The following is a 19,026-nucleotide window of genomic DNA, read 5'->3' as shown; positions in this document are numbered from 1 at the left end:
CTTCAAATAAAAATACAAATGTAATCAGATGTCATGCTATTTAGGATACTTATTACTTCTATCAAGTTCAACTTAAAAACCAGTATAATTCACCTGAATTAATTAAACTGTTCTGAGAAAATAATCGACTCAGTCCTAAGATACATCTTATCAATCAGGACTTCTCAATTGGTCCATCATGTTTTGACAATCTACTATGTATTCACTTAATCGCAATGAAGAACACCAAGACAAAGACATAATCTGTCCCCTTCCATATGAGGCTAAAATAAAGGTAAAAAAAATTCATAAAAAGTACTTACAAAAATACTTCACTGCAGCAACAGAAAAGACTTTAAAGATCAAACAGAAATTTTCATTTGATGAACAATAGGGGCCCACTACAATACAACGAATAAAAGGATGGCACAATGAGAAACAGTATTTGAGGAATATTCTAGTAGTGGTAGATATAAAGAACGTAAGATTATAAACTGGAAATCTGTTAAGGAAATATTACATGAAGGGATGGGCATGAAGGAATGGAAAAATGAGAAAGGTTTGGAAATCAGTCAGAACAGATTCTGGTTATTACTAATCAAGAAATTGAAGGAAAGAAGTTAAAGATGACTGACTATTGAGCCACACATTTAAATCTTTAAAGGGCAATAAGGCACAAGTTTAAGGTATGATGCTGGTAGATTGGTGATCTGCCACTGTTCAGGAACTCCCTCAATCCTGTCTTTATGGAGCCTGGGCCTACTTGGACTTTGGAGAGAAAAGTCGGGGAGGGAATGATGGGCTAGGTAAAACCTCAACTGGCATAGTTATGAAGGTCATCATTGTTTCTCCCCCACCAAAGATATCCAGAAAGAAAACATAAGACAGCATTTAAGAAAACTGGTTAGAATTTTATAAAGAACACATATGAGTGGATAAAAGGAGGAAAGTGGCAAAAATTCATGTTTTCCCGGAGATACTCTAGCCATTTCTTGCTTTTCTAAGCTTCTGTCTTTTGCTGGTAAAACTGTTTTATTACTCTGAGGTGCTTTTGAGAGGCTAATTATGCATCATTTTCAGGCTGTTTATTCAAAATTATTATGTCTTTTGGTCAGCAAATCAAGTAGAATTACGGGGCTGGGGAATACATACAAAGAGAAATATTCTGGATAAAGGAACTAACTGAAGATCAAGTAAGAGGCCCCAAACTAGGCAAGAGAACATGACGGTGGTCCTGGGGACAACAGGGTACAGGGGGTGGGAGGTAGCTGGCATGCTCCAGTGTAGAACAGAACATACTTACTAATACTAGAAACAAGCTTTTGAATAGCAATGTGGATTCAACGTAAGTTCCTCTTTTATAAAGAAACAAGCAGAATGTGGATTAGGGAAGAAGAGAAAAGGGAAACTAATACAGTGTATAAGAAAAAGCACTAGTTGATTCACAGGCAATATTATCACCTCTAGTTTACATGCAGTTTAAATGACTTGCCAAAATCATATTCTATTAAATAAATGGCAAAGAAATGATTCATTAAAATCAGAAATGACAGAATCAAATATACATGTAACATGGACACCTCTAAGAAATTAAAACAGCATGATTAGTCAACCATTTTTTTAAAATAAATAAGTACAGAGTTGACCCTTGAACAACGTGGTAATTAGGGGTGCTAACCCCCACACAGTTCAAAATCTTCACGTATAACTTTTGACTCCCCAAAAACCTAACTACTAACAGTCTACTGTTGACTAGAAGCCTTACCAATAACATAAACAGTCAATTAACAGATATTTTGTATGTTATATGTATTTTATACTGTAGTCTTACAATAAAGTAAGATAAAGAATATGTTATTAAGAAAATCGTAAGGAGGGGCGCCTAGGTGGCTCAGTTGTTAAGCGGCTGCCTTTGGCTCGGGCCATGATCCAAGGGTCCTGGGATCGAGCCCCACATTGGGCTCCATGCTCAGTGGGAAGCCTGCTTCTCCCTCTCCCACTCCCCTTGCTTGTGTTCCCTCTCTCGCTGTGTCTCTCTCTGTCAAATAAAAAAATAAAATCTTAAAAAAAAAAAGAAAATCGTAAGAAAATACATTTTCAGTACTAAACTGTAAAAAAAAAAAAAATCAGCATATAAGTGGACCCACACAATTCAAACCTGTGTTGAGTCAACTGTAATCTATTAGTCTAGTAAATTCTATACTAGTAGGTCCAGAACTTTTAACTTAAAATGTCTGTTGGGCATTAAATAGGATTCTATTCTATAGAGCGTATTAACCTACTAACCTATAGAGATAATAAAAAAAGAGGACAGACACAGCAGGACTGACGAGCATGGGTATCAGCGACTGATTTTGGGGTGTTGTACTACATGTGTAGGGTTCAAAGTTGCTGAAAAGTCCACAAATGATTTTCACGAAATAAAAACTTCTTCACAATAAGGAATGAGGAACATTAAAATGTCAGCTCCATTAAGATGGGGATTTTTGTTGGTTTTGTTCACTGCTACATTCCAAATGCTCAAAATAGTGTCTGAATGAATGACAGATCCCAAAGATTAAGTGACCAAAAGCCAAAAATGATAATTAATAAAAGGACAAAATCTACACTGAAATGTACTTGAAATCTTCTGTTCTAAATTAGCCTGTTGAAGTAATTTGTAAATAAGATAAATATCTATAGTAGCATTAAGAAGTAACACTAAGATTTGAGAATGACTATATTATAGATAAACTTATCTAATAAATAAGTAAAAATGAAAAAAAAATAAGAGTAAAACGACCTCATCCTGTCTTCCATATCCAGATAGTACCACTCACTGATTTTCTTAGGTGTATCTCACTGGTTTACTTTCTTTAATTATGGTAAAATATATCTAGCATAAAATTTGCCATTTTTAAGTGTATACTTCATTGACATTAAATACATTCACACTGTTGTACAACCATCACCACTACCCATCTTTGGAATTTTTCATCATCCCAAGCTCAAATTCTGTACCAATTAATCAGTAACTCCTCCAATTCTTCTCCTCCACAGGCCTTTGGACTATTCTAGGTACCTCACACAAGTGGAATCATGAAATACTTGTCCTTTTGTGTCTGGCTTATTTCACTTCCATTAATGTCTTTGAGGTTAAGTTCTTTTAATATGAAAAGGGTTAAACCCCTCTGGGGAAACCTGTCAGCTACATGGAATCTTTTGTTCTCTCATTCTTGATTTAGCACTATCAAGTATTCAGTGAGTACCACACACACGATTTTTTTCTATACAGCTTGTAAGGAATACATGTTTTATACAGCTGTATAGATTACTTATGGTTCTGAAAAAGGTAGCTGTAATATTTGTTTATACCGAATCCTAATTTTTCCAACTATTTTCAATTCTAAGATTAGGGATTTCTTCACCTAGAACAAAAATAGAATTAAAATATACTAGAATTCTGTTCCATTTCAATGTGTGAGGCATCACACCAGGCAATGAAGATAGAGCACTGAATGAGATAAGAGTTCTTGCTCTCACAGAGCTAACAGGCTTAGAAAGATAGTAAAAACAAAATTACAAATGTGATGAGTACAAGGAGAAAGTAAAGAATGTTACAAGAGCAAGTAGCAAAGGAATTTAACCTCATCTAGGGGCGTAGGGAAAGCCTGGACAGGAAGTCTATGGTAAGGCAACAGCCAGGAGGTAAAGAGGAATGAACCAAACATAGGTGTTGTGGATGTCGGGTTGTGAGCAGGGATGGGAGATCCTGCTGCTCATTCCAGACAGAGGAAACTGCAAGACGGCATGGAATGAATACAAAAACAAAGGCTGGCACAAGGAGGAACCATAAGAAGTTGAAAATGAGAGGAATGAAGAGGGTTGAGGCAGAATAGTACTGAAGAAGCAAGGGATCAGATCATGGAGAACATTATAAACTACACGAAGGATCCTAAAGATGATGAAAGGCTACTAAAGGTTTTAAGGAGGCAGGTGACAGGATCAGGTATGTGTTTTGAAAAGATGACTCCAACCACAAACTGAAAATGGAAAGAGGGCAAGAATGAAACCAGGGAAATTACTTAGTACTATGAAATCCCATCAGTTTTTAAATGGTGGTCTAAACTAGGCTATAGCAATGGGTATGGAAGAACTGGGTAAGTTTCAAAGATATTTGAGATATAAAATCAGATGGACTAAGTTACTGACTGAATGCCTGGGATATGGGAGAAGGAAGCAACAAGGACGAGTTCTTTCTTAATTACTGGTAAGAGTCATTAATTAACTGGGTCTACTTGCAAAAACAGGAAGGGATTACAGCAGATGACCAGTCTATCTGGAGGTAACAATGATGTGTCCAGTTTCAAAACACTCAGTTTGATATCCAGCAGGAAGACACATAGGTCTGGGGTTCAGGAGAAAAATCTTGGGAGTTGTCAAAATAAATACAAAGAGTTTTATCTCAACAAAGAGATAAAAATGGATGATAACTCCAGGGGAAAACTCCAGAAGGGGGGGGCAAAGCCCCAAGGAATGCCAACATTGAGGAACAAGCAAAAGGAAAGAGATCTGGCAAAGGAGACCAAACCCCCCCCCCCCCCCAGAAAGGGAGAAGCAAAACCAGAATTATGAGGCATTGCAGAGCAAGAGCGAACACTGCCACAAAATGGAGAAAATAGCCAACAACAACATCAAAACACCACTGAGAGATCAAGCAAATGAAAATTCAAAAACAGACTCAAGGTTTGACAAAAAAAAAAGATGTCATTGGTGACTTCAGCAAAAACAGCTCTGTGGCAGTAGTGTGTAACTGTGATTCCAGTAAAGTAAGTGGGAAGTGGGAAGGAGATAACGAGCAGAGACAACCTTTTTTATAAGTCTGGCCATGAAGGGAAAGCAAGAGGGTGAAGAAGAGATGGGGTCAACAGATGATTGTTTTAGGGTAGGAAGGCTTAAAATAATATAAATGCTGCAAAAAAGGAGCTGGTAGGCAGAAGCTGAAAGTAAAAGAAAGAGAGAAGGCAGGGGTGGAGGTAGGAGAATATCAGAAACCACCAGCTTCCTGAGGAAAACCGTGGATGGGATCCAGAGCACAGAGAGAAGGTTGGGCCTTGCCAAGGAGGAAGGACACCTCTTCCATTAAAACAAGAGAGAAGTCAGTATGTGTGAGTGCAGATATGTTTAGAAGACTTGGTGGCAGAAGGTTAAGGAAACAGAAAGCAGGAAGTAAGGTTACCTGTTAAGAATGAAAAATAAGGTCAGGGCTCAAAGAAATACTCTTAGAGAAGAAGAACAGAGACACTTGACTAAGGAAACATAAAAGGACTGCAGTGTAATGTTTAGGGTCCACTCAGATTTATGATCATGTGCGTGACTGAGTGATTTCCTCTTGTAACAAGTCACAAAGTATGAATGTAAATTAGTATGTTTTTACATTAGATAATCTAAATGAAAGGCAACAGTTTAAATGAATGTAAGAAAAACAACAGAAACTGAAAGACTGCCTAGTTTCTAACAATTTTTCTTCCTAATATTCCCTGCAGAATAAGATATAATGCTCTGACATAGATATGGGATGTAGGCTGAAAGGAGATTTATGCGGAGGCAATCAAATGCAGAAATAAACAGGAATATATTTAACATTAATATTCTTTTCCATTGGAAACAGACTCTTTGAATAATTTATAAATTTGGTATGAGTAAATATTTTTAAATTTAGTTTCTAAGAAATAAGGAATAAGTGCTATAAAAAGTAAACTACAGGGGCGCCTGGCTGGCTTAATCAGTAGAGCTTGTGACTCTTGATCTCAGGGTCATGAGTTCAAGCCCCACGTTGGGTGTAGAGATTATTTAAAAATAAAATCTTTAAAAAAAAAAAAGCAAACTACATTTTCATTCACCTATCCTTTCTACACATCCACCTGAACATGACTGGACTTTGCAGGCCATGGTGATAACCCTGTTAATCACCTCACTTGAGCTTTGAGAATGTCTGGAAAAGAGGTTTACTGGCGCCTAGGCTATGATATTTTTACCTCATTTCATCCAGAATCTTTACAATATTAATATTATAAACTAAAGCAATTAAAAATACAGTCAAGTGTAATTTACAACCAAGACACACGTAAACTAAAACCAAATTGGCACTACCATTCTCACCTATAATTCTAAGACTAACCACTGCTGTTTTTGTTTATTTTCTTCCTGCATGTAGTAACTTATACTTATGTACTTATGTATGTAAAGAGCAAAATCTAGGTGATGCCACATGGTTTTAAACTGTAGTTTTTGTTTAATATTTATTATATGCCTGTCACCTGATATTTTTCCAAAAACATAATCATAATTACTGTAAGAGTTTCTTTTGGGTGAAAAATGAGGGAAAAATATTATTTTTAAAAAATTATCAATTAGACAAAATAACTTTCTTCGTTCTATAGATATCCCCAATACTTGCTGCCATTTTCAATTCAATTAGAGACAGCTAGAAAACAACTTACACTCCACTCTCACAACAATTTTTTTATATTTAACAAATTCATACATAAAGAAGGAAAAAAAGAAGTAAAGAAGCCTCTTTACTTGGATTAACTGCAGGAAGCTGTCAAACATCATATTCTGACTTAAAAGTAAACAGACTTAAATTACATATTTCTCATATCTGCCACTTTGACCAACTAGACACATACATTCCTTTGTTTAGATACGATCAGAAAGGCACCAGAGGTTAAAAGTTTTAATTAAAATAACAGAAACTAGTTTGGAAACAAAACATAAGTGATATCCTAACACATATTACAGAAGAAGCAAAAAACAAAAACATCTACCAAGTGAAATTCTTCTAAAAATAAACTGTGACCACATTTTGTTTTTAACTATGGAAATTTTTCTAAAGACAGAAAAGAAAACTGCTGAGATTTCCCAAAGTTAAAACGACTCAAAAGTATATATTCAGTTATGATAACCTGAGTATTAGTAACAAAAGACTGTCCAATTTCTCTGAAATTATTTTCAGTAAGAAAACCCAAAGAGACCATTTAAAACAAAATCTCAACATGAATGTATGAGGCTTTCATGCACTGAGTGTCTACCACTTGCATGACCTATGCCAGATGCTAAGGATACACAGAGTAAAATGAAACTGTTCCTGTACCCAAAAAGTGAGTGTATGGGGCTCCTTAAGTAGCTTCCTCCACCAGTCTGACCTCTCATGGCTGGAGCAGGCTGAGGAGCAGTGCTACCCCTCAAACAGACAAGGGAGAAAGCAAAGGGCAAGCTTTATTAAAGTGAAACAAGAAAGTCCAACACCACAAATAAATTTCCACTTCTCCAGATATACCTAGGTAAACAATATTATGTGTACCTGAGACAAAACTAAAATAATGACAACTGAGAATGTCTTTGTCTATTAGGACCTATTCAGTAAAAAGGCAGGATACTACTATTTCTGACTGACAGATGCTTAAGTTTGGGTTATATATGCACTTAGAAAAGGAAAAAAAGCAGGCTAAAATCAGAAGATATTTGATACTGTTTTCTAAAACAGATGACACTAATTCAAACCTACAAGTTTACATACAGCAATTTGTTATATTTTGTATACTACATATCAGTTTATGAACATATGAAAACACACACATTCCTATGTTCATTGAGCTATAAAAACAATTTGGTAAATAGTTGCTTGGAACCACTTACCTACAGAAGAATCAAATCTGAGCCTATCATTTTCAAAATTGCTCCTATAGCACATAACTTATAATTCCATTATCACATATTATATATGTATGTATTCATGAGAAAAAGAAAGTCAAGACAGTCCCATAATCAACATGTCAACAGTTTTTTCCCTCTGGGTGGTAGAATTAGAGGTAATTTTTATTTCTTTCCTTTTACTGATCTGTGTTTTCTAATTTTTTTCTGTAATAACAAGTATTAATTGTATATAAAATGTTGGGTAACAGCCTCCAGGTTCTTAGACCTTCATTTACAAAAACGGACAAAGTCAGATATTCCATTTTTCATCATCAACATACTTACATAATATGGTTCTGCCTCCCGTTCAGTTATTTCATCCTGATACAGGGTGAAACAAGTTGGAATTCGTCCAAACCACACATCTCGAAGCACATCTTTGTCATCTGTCATTCTTCCAATGGTTAAAGCAGTGCATATAGGCTAAATTCTTTTTTCACCCAAAGCCAAACTGAAAATAAAATGAAGAGCATTAGTCAGATCCTTGCAAGGATAAATGAACACGCTCTAAAACAAAGAAAGATTATATGAAAAATGAATGCCACAACAATCATTCATTTCAAAAAAATGTGTGATTAGCATTCTTTAGAATGAATGAAAAATCAGTACAATAAATTCTAAATGCAGAGCTATTATTTATTTAAAAGGATCATACAAGTAAGTAATTCAAAATTACGTGTGCTAACTTAACTTATGCAACTAATACGCCACAGCCAAAGTGAAGCTATATTTGTATCATTCTCTCAAGCCCCAGGAGAGTCTATTGCTCATCTAAAGGGAAGTCTTCCTATATCCTTATGGTCCCTTAGAGGCCAACTCCAAACTATCATACCCACAATTACACCTGCCCTATCTAATACATTCAACCTCTCCTACTCCATCTAGATAGTTTGCTCTTGCTTGAAAAAAAAAATGCACACACACACACACACACACACCCTGGTGTATAGACTTTGTATAGACCTATTTCCATCCTAAATTTCTAAATTTCATCCTGTCCATGGTTTGATTCCACCAATATTTCCAATCTTATTTACTATACTTCTTTTAATAAACCCTCTAGCAAAACTGGCAATTTAAATACCTTGCTCTCTGTCCTACCATCCCCCGTGACTAATATGCTCATCTCTCACCTGTTCAAATCCTACCCACTCTGCAAACCCAGCTCCCAATCCTCTGCCACCATGAGTAGTAGTAAATGCTTCTACTCTGAACTTAAAATATTCTCTATGCCACAAATTTGGCACTAAATCTGCAAACTGAAATATTCTGGGTATAACAGAAGAATATGGCTTTTGGCCTCTGCAATATCCAATTGTCTTCCAGCACTAATATTCCACAACTAGGTAATAATGCAATATACAGTATGAGTAAATGCAGAAATAAACACTGTCAGTACCTGGATACTAAGATTCAATATCCTTCTACTCATATATTTCTTTATGTATATATATTTTTTCTTTATAGGCTAGCATATCCTATGGAAACATTTTAAATAACCATATCAGTTTAGCCAAATACCAATTACTAACACTGAATTATTCAAAGAGCTTTTCTCTCTTTTCTCATCCACTGACCAATGCCAAGTGCATCAGGACTGCCATTAATTAGCCAAAGATTAAAAAAAAAAAACAAATAGAGTTCTGAATTTGTATCACTATACTTAAATGCACCTTGGAGGTCAACTGGATGCAATAGGATCTACAGGTAAATAAACTGAAAGAGGTGAAAAAATCTGTCCAACACTACAAGAGCACTAAGTAACAGTCAAACCAGGATAAACATTACAAGACCACTAAAGTAACAGTGAAACCAGGATAACAAATCTGGTCACTGAGTTACTGAACTGAGTCTAGTGCTCTTTACAGCATATTACAGTGTTTTAATTTTTATTAAAGCATATCCATAAAAGTCACCATTTTAAGCAAATGATACAGTCACACTTCATATAATTCCACCCTGATACACTTCAAATTCAAACAACACACTGAGTTTCTCTGCAGTGAATTCCCAAGTTTACATATCACACAAAATTAACTCACTGAAAATAGAAAAGACCTCACTACTTACAGATTACATTAATACTTTGTTCTTTATGAATAAATTTACTGATGACAGGAAATAATGAAATCTAAGTTATGGCAAATAAGTAAACCTAAAGTTGAATCCAATACAGAGGTGGTAAGCAGTGGTTTCTGTAATTATAATACACCCAATTAACCATTAGCTACAACTAAGATTCCTCTGTCGCTCACAAAGAAAAAAAACTTGAGGCAAAGAGCTCCTTTCCTAAGAGATTTTAAGAACATTGAAATACAATGTTAAAGTTGAAAGTCACTATCAATATTGTCACACTGGATAATTTTTCTGCCTCAGAAAAAAATAGGTAGACAATATAATTCAAAAGAAAATTAAAAATTAAAGTGGGTATGGCCACATTTTTAAATAAAGTCCATTTCTACAAGTTCTTTCCTTCTCTCCAACCACTGTCCTCTCAAGAAGGAATAATCATCCGATTTGTCAGAGTCCAGGACACTAATTGAGCCTTGTTTATTAACAAGCAGGGGTTACCATAAATAAAAATATCACGGATTTGGGTATGGCTCCATTCTCTCCCCTCTACTCTGCCAGATGACAATACCTGACTCCCATGCTATTTCTTTCCATGGCATTTTCTTCTGCTTCTTCCTTTCACGTGTCAGAAACAGTAAGAAGTGTCCAATGTCTTCCTTTTCTCTTTGTTTCTGGGAGTCTCTCCCCAACAGTGATAGAAGTATGGACTTATCTTTTACTGGTTTTATACCTAAAATCCCACTGCAGAACTTTGGTAAACTGGGCTGGAACTTAAGACTTTACTGAAGTTCGAAGGTAGGATTTTAGGTACAAAACCGGTGAAAGATAAATCAGTACCTTATTACCCATATACCACTGTTTCTTATGTATACATTCCTTACAGGGAAGATCTGACTGAACCAAGGCAGCTGAAGGCGTCATGTGGTAGTCAATACAAATTTTACAAAACAGCAGAAATTCCTAAACAGATTTATGAAAACTTCAAACAAGGCTACTAATTGAGTCAAAATACACAGACCCAAATTTATAGCATCATAAAATGTTAGTTTTTCAATATTAATAAATATTCACATATAATGAATTATGTAAGAAAGCATGCAAATGCACTTAACTCAAAAATGTGCCAAAAAACTGATACATGGATAAAACTAAAAGATGTATTAAATTATCTTTTTTAAAACAGAAGCAGAAAAACAAAATTTAACTCCTGAGAGGCACTACAATGTGGGGGTTCAAAATACAGAATATGGAGCCAGATTGCCTGGATTCAAAACCTAGTTTTATCACTCTGTGACCTCAAGTAAGTCAATTAACTTCTCATATCTTAGTTTTCTCATCTGTAAAATGTGAATAACAGCACTACCCCATAAAATAGATAAAATTAATACATGTAAAGCACTTAGGGCAATGCCTATAATATAGTATTATAAAGTGTCTACTATAATTTACAGAACCAATAAGCATGTCTCAAAATTGAACACTGGGAGACGTCTGGGCGGCACAGTCAGTTGGGCATCCGACTCTTGGTTTTGGCTCAATCCTGATCTCAGGGTCCTAAGACTGAGTGCCACATCCAGCTCCTCACTCAGGGCAGAGTCTGCTTGATATTCTCCCTCCCTCTCCCGCTGCCCTTCCCACTCATGCTCTCTCTCTCTCTCATAAATAAATCTTTAAAAAAAAAAAAACTGAACACTGCTATTAACACTCAATATAAAGTCAATCAATATTTGATCATTTGCTATGCCCAGCTGTGTGGCAGAGGCTGAGGATATTCAAGATGATGATGGTAGTGACAATAACAACTTTTTAAAAACCTCAGGCATTGTCCAGAAGATATTATCTCCCGACCTACTAAACATACCATAAACTTTCATATCTTTTCCATGGCTTTGCTCATGCTGGTGGTTCCTTACCGTAAAGCAGCCTTCCCTACCTTGTCTTCTGACTTAAAACATCCTTTAGGACCCAGCTCAAGATAGCCTTTCTTTTATGCATACCTCAGGTGAAACCTTTCTTTTCTCACTGCACTTCTACTTTTACAACACTTATAAACTTACAGTAAAGATTTTTTTATCTCTGATTTCAGATCTCGTATTTTTTCATTTATGTCATACGGTTGCCAGCATCCCTTCCAACTCCAAAATGTCCATGGTTATAATTAAATGCTATTTTATGAAAGCTTTCATAAGGGAGGAGGGTGGAAAGGAAGAAGAAAAATATTACTATCCCCTATAGTGTTCAGAGGGGAATTTAAAAGATATGGAACTTGAAGAATGTGTAGAATATAAAAGAATGAGTATATGCAGAATGGGTAGAATATTCACTAGGTAAAATATGGAATAAAGACAACAAATATTCCAAGCAGGGCAAAATAGCATCAAGAAAGGCAGAAAGTGTGCAGGAGCAATGTGCGTGTCAATTTTTTAGGAAACTGAGTTGGGAAGAGTAGCAGATAATGAAAGAGCTGATATTGTGACATGTTTTAATATCACCTGGGATCCCGGCCAAGTCACTTCACTACAATGTCCTTACCTATGAAATTCATCAGGCTGTTCTGGCAAAAAAAAAAATCTATAGAATATTTGACATGGTACTGGACATGTAGTAAGTGCTGAGAAATAAAAGCAATTATTATTTCTTTACTGTCAAATCTGTAAATGTAAAGTGAGACTAGATCATGAAGCATACCAAACAGAAGACTGTGCGTTCTCAATTTCATCCAACAAGCCTACAAAGCCTGTAAGGTTTTATAACAGTGAGATTAAAACTACCTAGTAGCAGTGCACAAAAGGAGATCCCAAGTCAGAGAGAGGGTAGCCAGGAAGCAATTTCAACACTAAGGCATATAATAATGAGTGCCTGACCTAGACTGGTAGCAGTGGATAGATGAGAGACAGATATGAGGTCTTTCCAAGGAAGAATGAACAGAAGTTAATAGAAAACTGGCTGAGGGATAAAGAACAAGAACAGGGAAGATTTAAATGCCGACAGCAGGCAATACAGACAGAAGGTTAAGGGGTTTTGAAATCAGACTGACATGGGTTTAAACCCAGACTTCCACCTGTGAGCTGTGTCCTAGTATCCTGACATCTTTGAACCTTGTATTTGTGAACTGAAGATAATTCTAATTTCACAAGGCTGTTGGGTGTTTGGCACCTGGTGACCACTCAATAAATGATATATGTATTTAATACATGATTTCCTCACGCCTCCATGACCTGTCTCCTTAAACACCCTTGTCCTCTTATTTTTGGCCAATTCTTAATCCTCTTTTAAGAGTCAGCTTAACATCAGCTTCTTGGGAAGCTTTCCACTAAGCAATCTCCAATCTAATTACTTCTATAATATTGCATGTTATAACCATGTATTGCAGTTATGTTTATCTTATCTGTCTCTTGCCCATCCCCACAATGAACTGAGTTCACTGACAGCCGAAGCAGAATCGTATTTACTTTGTATCCTCAGTATTAGCATAATTAGCACTTAGCAGGCTCTGTAATTTTTGTTAAACAATTGGAAAAATGTATAAAATATATATACTGAAAAATTATACTAGCTACTTAAGAAACTTTTCTGCCTAAACTCTTCTCCAAATCAGTATAATCACACTTTAAATTCAGCAAATTTCATTATTTTGCAAGAATATTTTCCCCTCTCATAGATACACTACACTTTCATCACCATGAGTCCAATTAGAAGGCAATATTTTTCAAGCACAGACATCACAACCCATGATGCAGTCTACTAGAAGTAAGCTCGTGGAAGACAGGGCTATTTCCTGACTGCTGCATTCTCTTCAACTAATTCAAGGCCTGGAACAACGCAAGTTCCCAGCCAATAACAATTAGCAAACAGCACAGGAAGTATAATAAAAATATAATGCACAATTACTAGTCTCTTTCACACTACAAACCAAGAAAGGCTAACCTATTACTTGAAGCTATTCTGCTGACAAAATCCCCAACTACCTAGAAATTACTTAAAATATCAAATAACTACTGGGAGTAAATTTGAAAACATTTAAAAATAATCTATGCTGGCTGGTCTCCTTTTAAATTCATGAACACTAACCTCAAAAGTAGGCCCTGAGTACTGGCCAACGTTCCTACATTTCCGGAGTCCATTTATTCTCCCACTGTCCTAGATCATCATTTCGTGTCTCCTCTCTCCTCTAATTTTCGCATCTCCTTCCTCACTCTCTCACAGCTAATGAACTAGCGTTCTATTTCCTTCTATCCTGTTACTAAGGATGAGTGGTTATCAACAGGGGGTTTAATGAACAGCCCAACCCCCATCCTGGAGGAATAGCTCCTCAATCTCTCCAACCTCCTGCCAATCTTGAAGTGCACCAGGACTCAGTCCTTGAACCACACCTTTGGAGATCTCTCACGGCTTTTAAATATTATTTACACATTAACAATTCCCACATTTATATCTTCAGCCCAAACTTCTCTTCTTAGCTCCAATTTCATAGATACTATGCAATATTGACATTTCATTTGAAAATTCAGCATGTGCAAACAGAAAATGATTTCAGACCTTCCTCCCTCATCTCCCTATTATTCTGTGGTCTTCCCCAAATCATAAAGTGGTAACTGTTCTCTAGTTGCTAAGCCATAAATCTTGGAGTCATCCTTGACCCTTCATACCTACTGCTTTAGCTTAGACACAAGTCCAGAATCTGGCCATTTCTCACCATCATCACTATTATCACACTGATCCACGTCACCTTGACCTTTAACCTGGATAAATGGCCTACTAAGGGGTCTCATTATTTCTGCCCTTGCTAGAGACAAACATAGCAATCAGAAAGATCCTTCTAAACACCAGTCAGATCAGTTTACTCCTTTACTCAAACCCTACCATCTCGTTCAAAGTAAAAACTAAAGTCCTTACAAAGTCCTATAAGGCTGTATATGACCCGCCGCATTCTGACCTGATTATCTACTTCTCCTCCTTTTTGCTCACTCAGCTCCAGCCAAACTAGCTGGTACGCTCCTGTCTCAGGGACTTTGTGGTAGGTCTAATGGCTCATTCCACTACATCCACATGAAATCCTTCTTTATCACTTTTAGGTCTCTACTCAAATATCATCTTTTCTAAAGCCACCACTGCAATTTCCTATGCAGGCCACTGACATTCCTTGTTACCCTTCACGACTTTATTCTTTCTCTCTAGCACCTTTCACTACCTGACATATTTTTAAATTAATTTTTTAAATCTTTTTTTTTAAAAAGATCTTATTTATTCATTTGACAGAGAGAGACACAGCGAGAGAGGGAACACAAGCAGGGGGAGTGAGAGAGGGAGAAGCAGGCTTCCCACTGAGCAGGGAGCCCGAGGCAGGGCTCGATTCCAGGACCCTGGGATCATGACCTGAGCCACCCAGGTGCTCCTTAAATTAATTTTTATATTAATGTCTTCCCCTCCCACCCTCAAAGCGAACTACATGATGGCAAGAATTTTTACTGTTTTGTTCACTATTTTTATATTTACTTTTTGTTCAATGCCTGGCACATAATAGGCACTCAATATTTGTTAAATAAAGCAAACCTACACTTGAGTATGTACATTATTCTAAATAGTCATAGTCATATGGTACCATTCTGCTTATTTCCCCCAGTTTTAACCAGCATATCTCTGAAGATCAGAGCACAAACTCAAATCTAGCATAAAACTCTAAAATTCCCCTCAACTACTACCCTCAGCCCAATATCTTTAACTTTCAAATTTAAAATTTAACCAACAAATCCATGTATGGAAATCACAAACAATCAAGTTCAAATGCAAGTACCAAGGCTCAAAAGACTTTGAGATTTATCACGTGGATTCTGGAAGGCCTTGGAAGTTCAGAGATGTCTGATAGTCTCTTGAGTTCTGATTGTTGCTGAAGACATGCTGTGCCTCACCACCCCTGAGGAAAATCTAGAACAAATCCAATTTCCCTACGTTCCTCCAGTTTCAGGTATGATTTGAAAATAATCCAAAGTATAAAGGATGTGAAACTTCTTTGCCAACAGAAAATGACTTCGTTAGCACTAAATATTATTGTTAAAATGAGAATGAATGCCGTAGAGAAAAGAAATTGGAGGAAACACCCACTAAATTCGGACAGAATCGAACTGCCTGTGAAATAATTACAATTTAAATAACTGTTCCACGAAAAATGCACGTCTTGAACTAAACTCTAGAGCCTGCGATAAGACGCTAGGCTTCCTACTTTAGTACGGAATTGACATATTCCCGGAGAGAGATCACACAGGCTACATACACCCTCCGGCCTGCCCAAGGTCCTCGGCGGCGGCGTCTGGCCAACTCCACCTCCCCTGGAGGAACCACCTTCACCCGCCACCGCCGCCCGGGGGAGCGCTCCTCTAGCCGGCCACTCGCCCCTCCCTCTTACCACACCTACCTGGCACCTCCCCAACTCTTCTCCTCCAGGCATTTCCCCACACTAGGAAAACGGGGAGACGGAGATACACATACACATACACAGTCGCACACACCCTACCAGAAACGCCAGCTCCTTCTCCGGCTTCCCGCACCGGTGAAGACACTCGGATCCCGGGCTCTAGCAGGGCGGAGGCGCAGGGTGCTTGTCCCGCAGAGACGCGCGAGCCCGGAGTCCCGAGAGCCCGCGCAGCCGCAGAAGGCAGCGGCGCGGAGGTCGGAGCCGAGCCCTGCTGCACTTCCGCCCTCCGGTATCCTGCCAATACAACCCGCAGCGCCGCGGGGCCTTGGAAGCCCACAGCAAGTCCAGTCACCCTCGGCGCTCGGAGATGACGTCACGGGAACCCACGTGGCCCGCACTCCACCCTCCGCTTTCCGTCCAACCCCGCGAGGAGGCCCGAGCCGCGCTGGAGCATGCGCAGACAGAGCGGAGCGCATGACTAGGTGGTCAAACCCCTGGCAAGTTTACAGCTAATACCCTTTTAGGGGAGTCTCGCGCCTTTGGCATTGTCGTTGGTGTCCGGGAAGGCTAATGTAAGCTCTGTCAGAGTAGAGAGTTTTTAAAAATACTGAGACGCTGCCCCATAGAGCTTGACCGCAGCCTCTCTTACCTGGCTTCACAGAATCATAATAATAAAATATTGGTTTTCAAAGTGTTTTCTTTTCTCATTTGATCTTCTCAACTTTGTCAGACCCACAGCAGGGATTAATAGCCGTATTTAACAGAAGAAGACTACACATGAGTAGTGAAGCCCTCTCATTCAACCAATAGGGCATACATACCTTTATGTTTGTGAAAATAAGAGCAATTAAAAAACTTACTCCTGAAGAGTGTTTGAATTTGATCTATCCATAAGTCTTACCTGGACATTTAACATCTTTCTCTTAATTATGCATGACATACAACATAATTCCATACGTGCTAGGTAAATACTGTGCGGAGACTCAAAATAGGTTCCTGATCATTGGAAAATTTAGATAAATCCTAGTAGTAGCTACAGGATTCTCTTAAAAAGACGAATCTTCTTGGAGATCGACTAGTCCAATGATTTTCAAATGATGAGTCACAACCCATTGGTGGCTTATCAAATCAAGTTAGTGGATCGTGACTGTCATTTTTTTAAACGAAATAAAGTAAAAAATATTGGCATCCTTCACATGTTAAGGATAAATATTGTTTCCTGAAATTTCTACTTCAGAATGCATGTGGATAGGAATGTGAAATATATTTCTTGGTATGAATAGCAGTCCAAAAAGTTTGAAAGCCATAGTCTGGTCCACTCCACCTACTCAGTATCCCCAATAGTCGGCCATTAGCCTCTGTAAAAAAGCTCTTGGAATTAAGATGCCCCACTGTAGGAACCAGACTAACATCCTCTTGGACGAATTGGCCATGATGACCACTCTGTGACTTGAAGCCTTCTTGAGCACATCCTCCACACATACATTCTTTCTTTCTGTTTAACCATACTATACTCCTCAGCCTCTAGGGTTATAAAAGCAGGTCTTACAAGAGGTGGGGTCTTGCAGCCACCCAAGACACACTTCTGCCAGTAAGTCCCCTTAATAAATCATTTCTCATCAAGCTGGACTTATGGCCTTTTTCTTTGGGCTTATGACTCCTTCAGCCTTTGGAGGTCATTTGCCTATACCTGCCTTTCACAGAACACCTACCTTCCCCATGGTAGCCAAAACTATATGGAATTTACTTGGAAATACATCCAAAATGTTAGATGCTTTTATGGGTGGATAGAGGAATGGGTAGATAGATAAATATGTGATAATGCATAAAATGTTAATAGAATCTAGGCGGTAGTATACAGGCATTCACTATAAGATTCTTTCAACTTTGCTATATGTTTGAAAAATAAAATAATAATAATAAAATGTCGGGGGAAAACTATGGAGAACCTAATAGGAAGAAAGTTATTACATTGAGCTAAAATCCAGCTTCCTGTAACTTTTAAGAATTGACCCTATTTTCTTTCCTTCTCCCCTTGTCCTTTCCCAACCTTGTGACTATGATGTACAATAGAAATATCTAACCCCTATTCTAATAGACGGCACTTCAGATATGAAAAAATAGCTCTCATGCTCCATAACTCACTTGGGGCTAACGACTGTCAGTTCTTTCAACCATTCTTCACATGACATACCTCTCCTCTGGATATGGTCCAGTTATCAGTGTCCCTATTAAATAGTTGTACTCTTTCTCATCTCATGATTATGCTCCTTGAGCAAAAATTTGGAAATAAGAGGGGTTCTATATTCGTTCTCTGTCATTTCCATTTGTCAAGATTATGTCTTATCTCTCAGTGGCCCTATATCTTTCAAATTTTTGTTCTATGAGGATAACTTTTAAAGAGGTCTTTTTGACCTTACCATTTCCCCCAAGCCTCAACTCATTCCAGGTTACTCTCAGGCAGCCATTTGAATTATGTGAACTTGCATATATAGTCCTCTAAAATTCTGGATTCAAAGGAGAGACTCCAGACAAGTCTCTGATAATAACATGCTTTCTTTTCTTCTCATCATTAATAGTCTGCACTTGTAAAACCTGGTTTTTATTTTTGCATGCCTCACAAGTTGTAAGACTCAAAGCTGTGGGATCACAACTTTCTTTGCTCTAAATTTACTTAACTTTGCTTTCCTAAACTCTTAAGGTGTCTCTACTATCCCCGTGAACTCTACCATGACATTACTTCCTGACCCAAAGGTCCCGTCTACTGACTTCTGTCTCCAACCTGCTAGTTTCAGAGGATGAATTAGTTACGCCAAATATAATTC

The 19,026-nt window shown here is 37.6% G+C and overlaps 1 protein-coding gene across 3 annotated transcripts in view; it reads right to left on the bottom strand.

Annotated features, from left to right (window-relative positions):
• The window catches only part of ATG5 (autophagy related 5), a 123,470-nt gene extending 106,921 nt beyond the window's left edge, over window positions 1–16,549 (bottom strand). For 2 of the 3 annotated variants that reach the window (XM_028104238.2, XM_088023911.1), the window contains exons 1-2: window positions 16,301–16,549; window positions 8,002–8,167 (exon numbers count right to left, since the gene is read on the bottom strand). In XM_028104238.2, coding sequence (XP_027960039.1) covers window positions 8,002–8,109 — 108 coding nt within the window. In that variant the 5' untranslated portion in view covers window positions 8,110–8,167; window positions 16,301–16,549. Of the gene's footprint in view, window positions 1–8,001; window positions 8,168–16,295 lie in introns of all 3 variants that reach the window. The other variant, XM_028104239.2, reaches the window with a different exon arrangement.
• Between the last annotated feature and the right edge of the window lie 2,477 nt (window positions 16,550–19,026).

The sequence above is a fragment of the Eumetopias jubatus genome, unplaced genomic scaffold (assembly GCF_037043125.1).
Source record: "Eumetopias jubatus isolate StellerSeaLion01/CBP00866 unplaced genomic scaffold, mEumJub1_p1.0 scaffold_6, whole genome shotgun sequence".
Lineage (NCBI taxonomy): Eukaryota > Metazoa > Chordata > Mammalia > Carnivora > Otariidae > Eumetopias > Eumetopias jubatus.
This window is presented reverse-complemented; position numbering and strand designations above follow the sequence as displayed.